This window comes from Triticum dicoccoides, chromosome 7A, assembly GCF_002162155.2.
Source record: "Triticum dicoccoides isolate Atlit2015 ecotype Zavitan chromosome 7A, WEW_v2.0, whole genome shotgun sequence".
In the NCBI taxonomy this organism is placed as follows: domain Eukaryota; kingdom Viridiplantae; phylum Streptophyta; class Magnoliopsida; order Poales; family Poaceae; genus Triticum; species Triticum dicoccoides.
The window spans coordinates 34660002-34675445 of record NC_041392.1 but is presented as its reverse complement, the minus strand read 5'-3'; the positions used below and the strand labels follow the sequence as shown (position 1 = coordinate 34675445).

The 15444-nt window shown below is 44.9% G+C and overlaps 1 protein-coding gene across 1 annotated transcript; it reads left to right on the top strand.

Annotated features, from left to right (window-relative positions):
* Positions 1–10614: 10614 nt before the first annotated feature.
* Positions 10615–12256, top strand: LOC119332980. Its single transcript, XM_037606041.1, has 7 exons — positions 10615–10739; positions 10816–10894; positions 10997–11128; positions 11212–11313; positions 11383–11565; positions 11643–11756; positions 12101–12256. The coding sequence occupies exons 1-7, from the start codon at positions 10615–10617 to the stop codon at positions 12254–12256; spliced, it is 891 nt and encodes a 296-aa protein (XP_037461938.1).
* Positions 12257–15444: the final 3188 nt, after the last annotated feature.

Below are 15444 nucleotides of genomic sequence, written 5' to 3'. Positions count from 1 at the left end.
AGATAACAATGAGATGTTGAGTTTTGTAGAGATATATGATCTGTTTTTTAGATATATATTAGATGTTGATTTTATTTGAAATATTAGATGTTGAGTTTATTTGAACACATATGACATATTCATTGTGTGAGAAGGAGATGTTGAGATTCTTGTAATTGAACACATATTAGATGTTTAGTGTATATCGATATTTGAGATGAAGATGAACTCATATATGTTTATTGTTTGAACTTTGTAAGGATGGTTTGGCTTCTCGACGATGTCTACGACACGAAACACCGGGCCTACATGATGCGCGAGAAGGAGATGGTAATAACGAGTAATCTAAATATTTTGCCTTAAGTTGAAATTTACATGCCCTAAGATTTGTCATTACTTGTTTTTTGCAGAAGCTTGAACCTTTGAAGATTCGGTATCACGGGGTCTCTGGTCCTGCCATGCCTTATGATGAGCGGTACACACCATACATCAAGTAGGCAGGACTACTCCCGTGGATTCAGTTGGTCAGCCGGTCCACGCCGAATCTGAACGCTCCACTGGTGTCCGCTCTTGCTGATCGGTGGAGGCCGGAGACGCATAGTTTCCATCTTCGGACTGGGGAGATGACCGTGACGCTCGAGGATGTCTCGTTGATCACCGGTCTTGCTATCGACGGGATGCCTCTCTGTATGAGCACCGATTCTGATGGGTGGCGCGAGCAGATGATTGCTCTTATCGGTATGGCTCCTACCGAGGCTGAGGCTGATGTAGAGGAGGGAGAAGAGAAGAAAAAGAAGGAAAGGAAAGCATCCGGAGCTGCTTTCACGTGGATTCAAACTCACTTTGCGATGTGCCCTCCGGATGCCACTGATGACGTGATCCAGACACATGCTCGTGTCTACATGTGGTATGTTGTGTCGAGGACTTTGTTTCCTGACTCCACTGGCAAGAACGCTCCATGGATGTGGCTGAAGGCGTTGACCGTCTTCGATAGCAAATGGAGCTGGGGTTCAGTGACTCTTGTCTACTTGTACCGACAGGTAGTTGGTCTATTTTGTGATCAACTCATTTCTTCATTAGCAATGCAAGCTTGCTGTCAAGTTAACATTGTTTTTCTTGAAGGAAATATGCCCTAGAGGCAATAATAAAGTTATTATTAATTTCCTTATATCATGATAAAAGTTTATTATTCATGCTGGAATTGTATTAACCGGAAACATAATACATGTGTGAATACATAGACAAACAGAGTGTCACTAGTATGCCTCTACTTGACTAGCTCGTTAATCAAAGATGGTTATGTTTCCTAACCATGGACAAAGAGTTGTTATTTGATTAACGGGATCACATCATTAGTTGAATGATCTGATTGACATGACCCATTCCATTATCTTAGCACCCGATCATTTAGTATGTTGCTATTGCTTTCTTCATGACTTATACATGTTCCTATGACTATGAGATTATGCAACTCCCGTTTGCCAGAGGAACACTTTGTGTGCTACCAAACGTCACAACGTAACTGGGTGATTATAAAGGAGCTCTATAGGTGTCTCCAAAGGTACATGTTGGGTTGGCGTATTTCGAGATTAGGATTTGTCACTCCGATTGTCGGAGAGGTATCTCTGGGCCCTCTCGGTAATGCACATCACTTAAGCCTTGCAAGCATTGCAACTAATGAGTTAGTTGCGGGATGATGTATTACAGAACGAGTAAAGAGACTTGCCGGTAACGAGATTGAACTAGGTATGGGATACCGACGATCGAATCTCGGGCAAGTAACATACTGATGACAAAGGGAACAACGTATGTTGTTATGCGGTCTGACCGATAAAAGATCTTCGTAGAATATGTAGGAGCCAATATGAGCATCCAGGTTCCGCTATTGGTTATTGACCGGAGACGTGTCTCGGTCATGTCTACATAGTTCTCGAACCCATAGGGTCCGCACGCTTAAGGTTACGATGACAGTTATATTACGAGTTTATGCATTTTGATGTACCGAAGGTTGTTCGGAGTCCCGGATGTGATCACGGACATGACGAGGAGTCTCAAAATGGTCGAGACATAAATATTGATATATTGGAAGCCTATGTTTGGATATCGGAAGTGTTCCGGGTGAAATCGGGATTTTACCGGAGTACCGGGAGGTTACCGAAACCCCCCGGGAGGTATATGGGCCTTAGTGGGCCTTAGTGGAAGAGAGGAGAGGTGGCCAGAGATGGGCCGCGCGCCCCTCCCCCCTTGGTCCGAATTGGACAAGGAGAGGGGGCCGGCCCCCTTCCTCCTCTCTCTCCTCTTTCCCCACCTCCATGAATCCTATTCCAACTAGGAAAGGGGGGGAGTCCTACTCCCAAAGGGAGTAGGACTCTTCCTGGCACGCCTCTCCTGGCCGGCCGGCCCTCCTCCCTTGAATCTTTATATACGGAGACAGGGGCACCCTCTAGAGACACAAGTTGATCCACGTGATCATATTCTTAGCCGTGTGCGGTGCCCCCTTCCACCATAGTCCTCGATAATATTGTAGCAGTGCTTAGGCGAAGCCCTGCGACGGTAGTACATCAAGATCGTCACCACGCCGTCGTGCTGACAGAACTCTTCCCCGACACTTTGCTGGATCAGAGTCCGGGGATCGTCATCGAGCTGAACATGTGCTAGAACTCGGAGGTGCCGTAGTTTCGGTGCTTGATCGGTCGGGCCGTGGAGACGTACGACTACATCAACCAAGTTAACGCTTCCGTTGTCGATCTACAAGGGTACGTAGATCACACTCTCCCCCTCTCGTTGCTATGCATCACCATGATCTTGCGTGTGCGTAGGAAATTTTTTAAAATTACTACGTTCCCCAACAGTGGCATCAGAGCCTAGGTTTTATATGTTGATGTTATATGCACGAGTAGAACACAAGTGAGTTGTGGGCGATATAAGTCATACTGCTTACCAGCATGTCATACTTTGGTTCGGCGGTATTGTTGGACGAAGCGGCCCGGACCGACATTACGCGTACGCTTACGCGAGACCGGTTCTCCCGACGTGCTTTGCACATAGGTGGCTTGCGGGTGACAGTTTCTCCAACTTTAGTTGAACCGAGTGTGGCTACGCCCGGTCCTTGCGAAGGTTAAAACAGCACCAACTTGACAAACTATCGTTTTGGTTTTCATGCCTAGGTAAGATCGGTTCTTACTTAAGCCCGTAGCAGCCACGTAAAACTTACAACAACAAAGTAGAGGACATCTAACTTGTTTTTGCAGGGCATGTTGTGATGTGATATGGTCAAGACATGATGCTAAATTTTATTGTATGAGATGATCATGTTTTGTAACCGAGTTATCGGCAACTGGTAGGAGCCATATGGTTGTCGCTTTATTATATGCAATGCAATCGCGCTATAATGCTTTACTTTATCACTAAGCGGTAGCAATAGTCGTGGAAGCATAAGATTGGCGAGACGACAACGATGCTACGATGGAGATCAAGGTGTCACGCCGGTGACGATGGTGATCACGACGGTGCTTCGGAGATGGAGATCACAAGCACAAGATGATGATGGCCATAGCATATCACTTATATTGATTGCATGTGATGTTTATCTTTTATGCATCTTATCTTGCTTTGATTGACGGTAGCATTATAAGATGATCTCTCACTAAATTATCAAGAAGTGTTCTCCCTGAGTATGCACCATTGCGAAAGTTCTTCGTGCTGAGACACCACGTGATGATCGGGTGTGATAGGCTCTACGTTCAAATACAACGGGTGCAAAACAGTTGCACACGCAGAATACTCAGGTTATACTTGACGAGCCAAGCATATACAGATATGGCCTCGGAATACGGAGACCGAAAGGTCGAGCGTGAATCATATAGTAGATATGATCAACATAGTGATGTTCACCAATGAAACTACTCCATCTCATGTGATGATCAGACATGGTTTAGTTGATTTGGATCACGTAATCACTTAGAGGATTAGAGGGATGTCTATCTAAGTAGGAGTTCTTTAAGTAATATGATTAATTTGAACCTAAATTTATCATGAACTTAGTACCTGATAGTATCTTGCTTGTTTATATATGATTGTAGATAAATGGCCCGTGCTGTTGTTCCGTTGAATTTTAATGCGTTCCTTGAGAAAGCAAAGTTGAAAGATGATGGTAGCAATTACACGGACTGGGTCCGTAACTTGAGGATTATCCTTATTGCTGCACAGAAGAATTACGTCCTGGAAGCACCGCTGGGTGCCAGGCCTACTGCTGGGGCAACACCAGATGTTGTGAACGTCTGGCAGAGCAAAGCTGATGACTACTCGATAGTTCAGTGTGCCATGCTTTACGGCTTAGAATCGGGACTTCAACGACGTTTTGAACGTCATGGAGCATATGAGATGTTCCAGGAGTTGAAGTTAATATTTCAAGCAAATGCCCGGATTGAGAGATATGAAGTCTCCAATAAGTTCTATAGCTGCAAGATGGAGGAGAACAGTTCTGTCAGTGAGCATATACTCAAAATGTCTGGGTATAATAATCACTTGATTCAAATGGGAGTTAATCTTCCAGATGACTACGTCATTGACAGAATTCTCCAATCACTGCCACCAAGCTACAAGAGCTTCGTGATGAACTATAATATGCAAGGGATGAATAAGACTATTCCCGAGCTCTTCGCAATGCTGAAAGCTGCGGAGGTAGAAATCAAAAAGGAGCATCAAGTGTTGATGGTCAACAAGACCACTAGTTTCAAGAAAAAGGGCAAAGGGAAGAAGAAGGGAAACTTCAAGAAGAACAGCAAGCAAGTTGCGGCTCAAGAGAAGAAACCCAAGTCTGGACCTAAGCCTGAAACTGAGTGCTTCTACTGCAAGCAGACTGGTCATTGGAAGCGGAACTGCCCCAAGTATTTGGCGGATAAGAAGGATGGCAAGGTGAACAAAGGTATATGTGATATACATGTTATTGATGTGTACCTTACTAATGCTCGCAGTAGCACCTGGGTATTTGATACTGGTTCTGTTGCTAATATTTGCAACTCGAAACAGGGACTATGAATTAAGCGAAGATTGGCTAAGGACGAGGTGACGATGCGCGTGGGAAACGGTTCCAAAGTCGATGTGATCGCAGTCGGCACGCTACCTCTACATCTACCTTCGGGATTAATATTAGACCTAAATAATTGTTATTTGGTGCCAACGTTAAGCATGAACATTATATCTGGATCTTGTTTGATGCGAGACGGTTATTCATTTAAATCTGAGAATAATGGTTGTTCTATTTATATGAGTAATATCTTTTATGGTCATGCACCCTTAAAGAGTGGTCTATTTTTGTTGAATCTCGATAGTGGTGACACACATATTCATAGTGTTGAAGCCAAAAGATGCAGAGTTGATAATGATAGTGCAACTTATTTGTGGCACTGCCGTTTAGGTCATACTCCCTCCGTTTCTTTATATAAGGTGTATTTGTTTTTTGATAAAATTCCAAAATGTAAGGTGCATTTCTTCCAATTCCTCATAATTCCCTTGTTATCCCTCTAAAACAAGGAAAGTATCTCCTCCTGATTGTCTGTATCTCTCCTTGTAGTAAAAAAGAAGGAAACTATCTCTCTATCGATTGCATGTATCTCTTACTTTCCTGAAGTAACTAATTTACTTGGCACTAACCAACAAATTTGCCAAGGGTAATTTCATCCTAACATGTCTATAATTATGTGTCTTGGTCACCGTACCGAAAATAATACACCTTACATAAAGGAACGGAGGGAGTATCGGTGTAAAGCGCATGAAGAAACTCCATACTGATGGACTTTTGGAACCACTTGATTATGAATCACTTGGTACTTGCGAACCGTGCCTCATGGGCAAGATGACTAAAGCACCGTTCTCCGGTACTATGGAGAGAGCAACAGATTTGTTGGAAATCATACATACAGATGTATGTGGTCCGATGAATATTGAGGCTCGTGGAGGATATCGTTATTTTCTCACCTTCACAGATGACTTAAGCATATATGGGTATATCTACTTAATAAAACATAAGTCTGAAACGTTTGAAAAGTTCAAAGAATTTCAGAGTGAAGTTGAAAATCATCGTAACAAGAAAATAAAGTTTCTATGATCTGATCGTGGAGGAGAATATTTGAGTTACGAGTTTGGTGTATATTTGAAACAATGTGGAATAGTTTCGCAACTCACGCCACCCGGAACACCATAGCGTAATGGTGTGTCCGAACGTCGTAATCGTACTTTACTAGATATGGTGCGATCTATGATGTCTCTTACTGATTTACCGCTATCGTTTTGGGGTTATGCTTTGGAGACGGCCGCATTCACGTTAAATAGGGCACCATCAAAATCCGTTGAGACGACGCCTTATGAAGTATGGTTTGGCAAGAAACCAAAGTTGTCATTTCTGAAATTTTGGGGCTGCGATGCTTATGTGAAAAAGCTTCAACCTGATAAGCTCGAACCCAAATCGGAGAAATGTGTCTTCATAGGATATCCAAAGAAGACTATTGGATACACCTTCTATCATAGATCCGAAGGCAAGACTTTTGTTGCTAAGTTCGGAAACTTTCTGGAGAAGGAGTTTCTCTCGAAAGAAGTGAGTGGGAGAAAAGTAGAACTTGACGAGGTAACTGTACCTGCTCCCTTATTGGAAAGTAGTGCATCACAGAAAACTGTTTCTGCGACACCTACACCAATTAGTGAGGAAGCTAATGATAATGATCATGAAACTTCAGAACAAGATACTACTGAACCTCGTAGATCAACCAGAGTGAGATCCGCGCCAGAGTGGTACGGTAATCCAGTTCTGGAAGTCATGCTACTAGATCATGATGAACCAACGAACTATGAAGAAGCGATGGTGAGCCCAGATTCCACAAAATGGCTTGAAGCCATGAAATCTGAGATGGGATCCATGTATGAGAACGAAGTGTGGACTTTGGTTGACTTGCCCAATGATCGGCAAGCAATTGAGAATAAATGGATCTTCAAGAAGAAGACTGACACCGACGGTAATATTACTGTCTACAAAGCTCGACTTGTCGCAAAAGGGTTTCGGCAAGTTCAAGGGGTTGACTACGATGAGACCTTCTCACCCGTAGCGATGCTTAAGTCTGTCCGAATCATGGTAGCAATTGCCGCATTTTATGATTATGAAATTTGGCAGATGGATGTCAAAAACTGCATTCCTGAATGGATTTCTGGAAGAAGAGTTGTATATGATGCAACCGGAAGGTTTTGTCAATCCAAAGGGAGCTAACAAAGTGTGCAAGCTCCAGCGATCCATTTATGGACTGGTGCAAGCCTCTCGGAGTTGGAATAAACGCTTTGATAGTGTGATCAAAGCATTTGGTTTTATACAGACTTTTGGAGAAGCCTGTATTTACAAGAAAGTGAGTGGGAGCTCTATAGCGTTTCTGATATTATATGTGGATGACATATTACTGATCGGAAATGATATAGAATTTCTGGATAGCATAAAAGGATACTTGAATAAGAGTTTTTCAATGAAAGACCTCGGTGGAGCTGCTTACATATTAGGCATAAAGATCTATAGAGATAGATCAAGACATTTAATTGGACTTTCACAAAGCACATACCTTGACAAGATTTTGAAGAAGTTCAAAATGGATCAAGCAAAAGAAAGGGTTCTTGCCTGTGTTACAAGGTGTGAAGTTGAGTCAGACTCAATGCCCGACCACTGCAGAAGATAGAGAGAAAATGAAAGATGTTCCCTATGCTTCAGCCATAGGCTCTATCATGTATGCAATGCTGTGTACCAGACCTGATGTGTGCCTTGCTATAAGTCTAGCAGGGAGGTACCAAAGTAATCCAGGAGTGGATCACTGGACAGCGGTCAAGAACATCCTGAAGTACCTGAAAAGGACTAAGGATATGTTTCTCGTATATGGAGGTGAGAAAGAGCTCATCGTAAACGGTTACGTTGATGCAAGCTTTGACACTGATCCGGACGATTCTAAATCGCAAACCGGATACGTGTTTACATTACATGGTGGAGCTGTCAGTTGGTGCAATTCTAAACAAAGCGTCGTGGCGGGATCTACGTGTGAAGTGGAATACATAGCTGCTTCGGAAGCAGCAAATGAAGGAGTCTGGATGAAGGAGTTCATATCCGATCTAGGTGTCATACCTAGTGCATCGGGTCCAATGAAAATCTTTTGTGACAATACTGGTGCAATTGTCTTGGCGAAGGAATCCAGATTTCACAAGAGAACCAAGCACATCAAGAGACGCTTCAATTCCATCCGGGATCTACTCCAGGTGGGAGACATAGAGATTTGCAAGATACATACGGATCTGAATGTTGCAGACCCGTTGACTAAGCCTCTTCCACGAGCAAAACATGATCAGCACCAAGGCTCCATGGGTGTTAGAATCATTACTGTGTAATCTAGATTATTGACTCTAGTGCAAGTGGGAGACTGAAGGAAATATGCCCTAGAGGCAATAATAAAGTTATTATTAATTTCCTTATATCATGATAAAAGTTTATTATTCATGCTAGAATTGTATTAACCGGAAACATAATACATGTGTGAATACATAGACAAACAGAGTGTCACTAGTATGCCTCTACTTGACTAGCTCGTTAATCAAAGATGGTTATGTTTCCTAACCATGGACAAAGAGTTGTTATTTGATTAACGGGATCACATCATTAGTTGAATGATCTGATTGACATGACCCATTCCATTAGCTTAGCACCCGATCGTTTAGTATGTTGCTATTGCTTTCTTCATGACTTATACATGTTCCTATGACTATGAGATTATGCAACTCCCGTTTGCCAGAGGAACACTTTGTGTGCTACCAAACGTCACAACGTAACTGGGTGATTATAAAGGAGCTCTACAGGTGTCTCCAAAGGTACATGTTGGGTTGGCGTATTTCGAGATTAGGATTTGTCACTCCGATTGTCGGAGAGGTATCTCTGGGCCCTCTCGGTAATGCACATCACTTAATCCTTGCAAGCATTGCAACTAATGAGTTAGTTGCGGGATGATGTATTACAGAACGAGTAAAGAGACTTGCCGGTAACGAGATTGAACTAGGTATGGGATACCGACGATCGAATCTCGGGCAAGTAACATACCGATGACAAAGGGAACAACGTATGTTGTTATGCGGTCTGACCGATAAAAGATCTTCGTAGAATATGTAGGAGCCAATATGAGCATCCAGGTTCCGCTATTGGTTATTGACCGGAGACGTGTCTCGGTCATGTCTACATTGTTCTCGAACCCGTAGGGTCCGCACGCTTAAGGTTACAATGACAATTATATTATGAGTTTATGCATTTTGATGTATCGAAGGTTGTTCGGAGTCCCGGATGTGATCACGGACATGACGAGGAGTCTCGAAATGGTCGAGACATAAAGATTGATATATTGGAAGCCTATGTTTGGATATCGGAAGTGTTCCGGGTGAAATCGGGATTTTACTGGAGTACCGGGAGGTTACCGGAACCCCCCGAGAGGTATATGGGCCTTAGTGGGCCTTAGTGGAAGAGAGGAGAGGTGGCCAGAGATGGGCCGCGCGCCCCTCCACCCCTTGGTCCGAATTGGACAAGGAGAGGGGGGCGGCCCCCCTTCCTCCTCTCTCTCCTCTTTCCCCCCCCCCTCCACGAATCCTATTCCAACTAGGAAAGGGGGGGAGTCCTACTCCCAAGGGGAGTAGGACTCTTCCTGGCGCGCCTCTCCTGGCCGGCCGGCCCCCCTCCCTTGAACCTTTATATACGGAGGCAGGGGCACCCCCTAGAGACACAAGTTGATCCACGTGATCATATTCTGAGCCGTGTGCGGTGCCCCCTTCCACCATAGTCCTCGATAATATTGTAGCAGTGCTTAGGCGAAGCCCTGCGACGGTAGTACATCAAGATCATCACCACGCCGTCGTGCTGACGGAACTCTTCCCCGACACTTTGCTGGATCGGAGTCAGGGATCGTCATCGAGCTGAACGTGTGCTAGAACTCGGAGGTGCCATAGTTTCGGTGCTTGATCAGTCGGGCCGTGGAGACGTATGACTACATCAACCAAGTTAACGCTTCCGTTGTCGATCTACAAGGGTACGTAGATCACACTCTCCCCCTCTCGTTGCTATGCATCACCATGATCTTGCGTGTGCGTAGGAAATTTTTTGAAATTACTACGTTCCCCAACATTTCTTTCATATGCAGCTGGACGATGCGTGTTGCAGGATCACAGATAGTGCACGCATTGGTGGTAATATGCTTCTACTTTCTGTATGGAGCTGGGAGCGTCTGCCTGTTGGACGCCCGAAGAGCGTCAGGTTTAATCCTTGGTATGAAGATGAAGATGACGAATTACGGCGCCCCACTTGGGCTTACAAGTGGGATGTGGTTTCCGAGATGACGAACGATGTCAATCTCATGTACCAGAAGTACGTTGCTGAGTTGGACACGATTACGCCTGAGCAAGTAACGAGGTCATTACTTCAGTCATTTCTCATGTTTGCCTGAAAAAAATTCACCAATTTTGCATTGTTGCCCTATTTCATAGGTGGAATGGCAGCCATATGGCGCCGATGACAGACTTGGGTACACCCCGGAGTTTACCATCAACCCGATGTGCTTGCGGGATAGGGATCTCTGGCGTATGCGGTGCCCACTGATATGCAACTGGGCTGTTGAGTTTCATTTGCCACATCACGTGTCTCATCAGTTTGGTCTGTTCCAGCCTCACCCGCTGGAATGGGTGGATACGGACAAAGCACTTCATAGGTAAGACAGCATGAACCGTATTGACTCAGCATCGTCACTCCTTGATTTTGCTAATGTTTGGTTTTGTACCATGCAGGTTAGACAGGAGAAGGCAGCGGAAGATAAAGGACTGGGACAAGCATCATGCTTCGTATGCTACCCGCTTCCAGCTTTGTGTGGAGGAAGCTCGTAGCAGTGCACGCGCCAAGCTTCGTGAGCATAGTCCACTTGCTTTTGATAACTACATACGATGGCTTCTTGAAAATACTCGAGTTTAGATATGCCCGCCGGCATATAATGAGGATATTCTTGAAGAACCCGTAAACTTTGAGGATCTATCAAAGGGGAAGTACAACAGAGATGTCAGGGTAGGGCACGGAGTCCCTGCTGTTCCGGTGATTAACTATGTGGTAAAGTGTTTCTTCTTTACTTTCCCGTTGGCCGTATTACACATGTTTGAATGGCTAACGTGTTCATTCTTTCTCATCCGCAGCGCACCGAGATCAAGAAAGCAGCTGATGAGAGCCAGTCTATTCTGGAGGAAACACCAGTTGGAAAAGGCAATGATGATGGTCCACTACGAGCATTCCTCAAGGTACAAATCGCATTCACTATGAGAGGTAGTCTATGTTGCGGAGTTTCATATCTTCCACACTTGTTCATGTTACAGCGTCAGGCCAGGAAGTTAAGGCGGTTATCGAATCTTCTCGGTTGCCGTGATCCCGAAATTGATGAACCATCTGCCTCTAGGTCTGGTACACCATCAGACCCCTCATCTCACCATCAGAGGGACGATGTGAGTTCCTCATATGCTTATCAGGATGATGAGGGTGCGGTCACCCAAGAGGTATGACTAATCCTTTAGATGTGATTCTCACTTGATTATGACGTCGGTCTTCACCATATTGTTTGATTGTGTGATAGGGCGATGAGCTTGATGATGACATGACGTTGGTGGACGCTCAACTTCGGTCCCCATATGTGTTCAAGCCTAGGCAGCCCAGACGCCGGTACACGCCAATGACTTTGACAACAGAGGCAACCCAAAGGTGGTCTTAGGGACCTCGCGGATGGCTAGCTTGGATCATGAGGCAGAGGCGGAGGAGGAGGAGGAAGTGCAGGAAGAGGAGGCTCGTCCATCCAGGAAGAAGAAGATTGCCTGCAGGCGTGGCACCAGGAACACGCGCGGAAGGCATTAGTGTTTGTTACTATGGAAGTGCTCTCTTGTAGCCGTTTCGTTAGGTTGATGAACTTGTTGGGTTATGTTATATGTTGGTGAACTCTTACTATTGTGGTATTTGTGTTGTCCTAAAAGATGTGATGTTCAAATTATTAGTTGTCTTTGTTCAGTATTTGTCCTAAATGATGTTGTCTTTGTTCAGTTGAATTGTTCAGTATTTGTATTTGCCAAAATGGAATCTGTTTCTGCAGTTTGGCAGTTAACAGCACTGCAGCGCCTGACAGTCAGGCGCTGCACTGTACTATGCAGCGCCCAAAGCCTAGGCGCTGCACCTCACAGTGCAGCGCCCGTCCCATAGGCGCTGCTTAACTGGCCATGGCTGCCCATAGGGCCACAGAAGGCTTTGAGCACTGACGATCCACGAAAATTACCAAGTTATAGTGCAGCGCCTTTGTTCTGGGCGTTGCACGGTTGTTTACTGCAAAAACAGAGTTGACAGCACATTCATTTCATAGGAACATCATAATACTTACAATGACTGCATCATCACAACAATTTGAACAAACAAAAATTTTATGCCGACGAGTTCATAACTTAAGACAATTCGAACTACGACATGGTTCACGACACATTCATTACAAATGACAAATGGCAGCTTGCCCTAGAAAATAGTTCACCAACATCTTACATGCCCTCACAAGTTCACGACGAGTGCACTGAACCGAACTCCCTACTGAGTAGAGCGAGGCCATTTCCCCTTCTTGTCACGGGCCGAGTCCTCCTCTTGCGCCTCGCGAGCCTTTGCAAGCTTTCTTGCCCTCTCCTCCTCACGAGTAAGTTTCGCTTGGCGTGCCCTCTCCTCATCTCGTTTCTTCCGCTCCATCCTCTCCTTCTGACGATGCTCTTCCTCCAAGACTCTTCGAAACGATTCTTCAAACCGCCGTTGTCGCCTAAGACAATCTTGGTATTGGTCCTTTTTGACATCTTCTGGCACTTCAAGATCTATCCACGTGAAGTACTTGCATAGAGGAGGCGGTGACTGCATACAAAATTTTTGTTAGTGTTGACACACATTTGATAGTAACATTTTACTTCTTGATCTTACCGGTGGTTGGTCATAGGCGTTGGTTGGAAGTGCACGGTCATAAGCATAGTTCGGGCATACAAAATATCTCCGCCCTTCCGTCCATGATTTATTTCGGTGGTGGATACCTTCACCTTGCAAACATCTCCACACCAACATGGCGGGATGTTGGCATCTTTCTCCTTCACCTTTTCCAAAGATGCGTCCTCCCACTTGTTCGACATGTCTTCTTGGTTAGCACACGGTGGCCTCGTCATGGAACCGGATGAAGCCATGCCTACAAAACCGATAATTCTTGGTTAACCCTAACCCCCACTTAACAATAACACAATCCTAACCATAGCATAACCCTAACACCAAACCGATAATTCCTTTCGACAATGTTCTTACTGAGAAATTCATGACCACCGGGGTCAAGTTTCTTGTGTCTGAGCAATGCATTGAACAATGTGGCAAACCGCTTGTTGGTGAAAGCGAGACAACAATCTTGAAGATCATCGGCCAACTCCTTGATACCACATGCCCTATAGAAGTTTGCACAAAAGTGCCTCATGCACCATTGATGGTGCAACTTTCTATGTCCGGGAATGTCAACCACCACCGCATTGAGAATTCCTGGATGGCGATCCGATATGACACACATTTCCCTTTCAGCCGGTAATACCCTTGTTCTCAATTGACGCAAGAACCACTCCCAGTTATCATTGTTCTCCACCTCAACCAAAGCGAAAGCCAAAGGCAACACCCGGTTATTGGCATCACTTGCTATTGCAACCAATAAAGTGCCCTTGTATTGTCCGGTCAAGAACGTGCCATCAATGGCGATGACGGACCGACAATGCTCAAAAGCCCTCATGCATTGCTCAAAGGCCCAAAATGCACGGCCAAATACTCGGACGGTCCTCCCGTTGTGAATCAATGTTTGGTGCTCATGAGGCTCAACCACGTGAACCATGCCTGGGTTTGTAGTGGCCATAGCTAACAACAACCTAGGGAGTCGGTTGTATGCTTCCTCCCAATTGCCATACAACATCTTGAATGCGGCTTGCTTTGCCTTCCATGCCTTGTCGTACTTCACCTTGTAATGAAAGATGGCTTTCACAAGGTCAATGACACTCTTGATGCTCATTGTTGGAAGTGTGGATATTTGGTTGGAAAGCCTATAAGCGATGAACTCGGACGTGAGTTGTCTGTGTTGTTGGTACACAAGCTTGCCATCCGCATTCTTGTGTCGGCACATGTGATTTGGTAGAAAACTCACTATGCGCCAAGTGGGACCTCCTTTCCATGGCCTTGCACGCACAATCCATGGACAACTTGGCACTTCACATTTGACCGTGTAACGCACATTGACGTCCGAGTTGGCCACTTTATGTGGACGATAATGCGTAACTGAGTAGTTGTCGAGCCACATCTTCAATTCCAAGAAGGATTGAAACTCACAACCGGGATATATCCCGTTCTTGTCGTCTTCCAAATCACGGTGAGAACTTGGCCTAGCTCCAAGAGATATGCATTTGCCACCATCCACAACGGCTTCATCCGCGAGACTAAGATCCTTGAACAATGGTGTCTTGTGATCCCGCCCGAATACCTTCTTGAATGCTTGGGCCTCCTTCGGTGTGAACCCCTCCTCATCAACTTCTTCATCGGGACCATCGTCATCCGAGTCCGATGCATATGCATGGGAAAAAGGGATGGATTGGTCCATTGTCTCTTGCACATGATATTGGTCGAGATCACCCACATTGTTGTCATGGAGATCAACTTCGTTGTCATCCTCCTCGTACTCATCATTCTCCTCTTCAAAACCTTCATTTTGGTTGTTTGGAGTCGGGCTCAATGTTGGCCAATCTTGTTGCGTGAAATGAGGTTCACTCATTTGATCTTGGTTCATGGGTGGTGGAGTGCTAGCAACCAACGGGGAGGGGTTCCGGTTCAAGTCCAAATTCAAAGTAGACTCAACCTTCTTGGAGGCAAATAACTCAAGAGCCTTGTCTAGAGATTCGGCAACCGTCTCCTTGTATGCAACCCAACGTTGCTCGGAGTTCACACGCATTGTCTTCCAACGGATGTGCATTCCAAAACCAACATTATGCCTTCCCACGAACTCAACAACGTCACTTGGGTCCATCCAATTCAAATCCTTCCTCACTTGGTCCAAGAGCTCCGCATAGCTTGGACTACTCTCAAACACCATGTCAAGCTCATCCGGGTCCGGCTCAACATTGCCTTTCAAAAAGGCCTCTTTATCCACATGATGAACATAAACACATGTTCTCCCCATCCCTACAATAATAAAAAAACACATATATCAAGTAAGTACTTAACAAAAAATATTTGCACAAAATACATATGCCATAACATATATATGAATTAATAACCCTAACCCCCACTTAACAATAACACAATCCTAACCATAGCATAACCCTAACACCAACATCAAACACACATACCCCTAA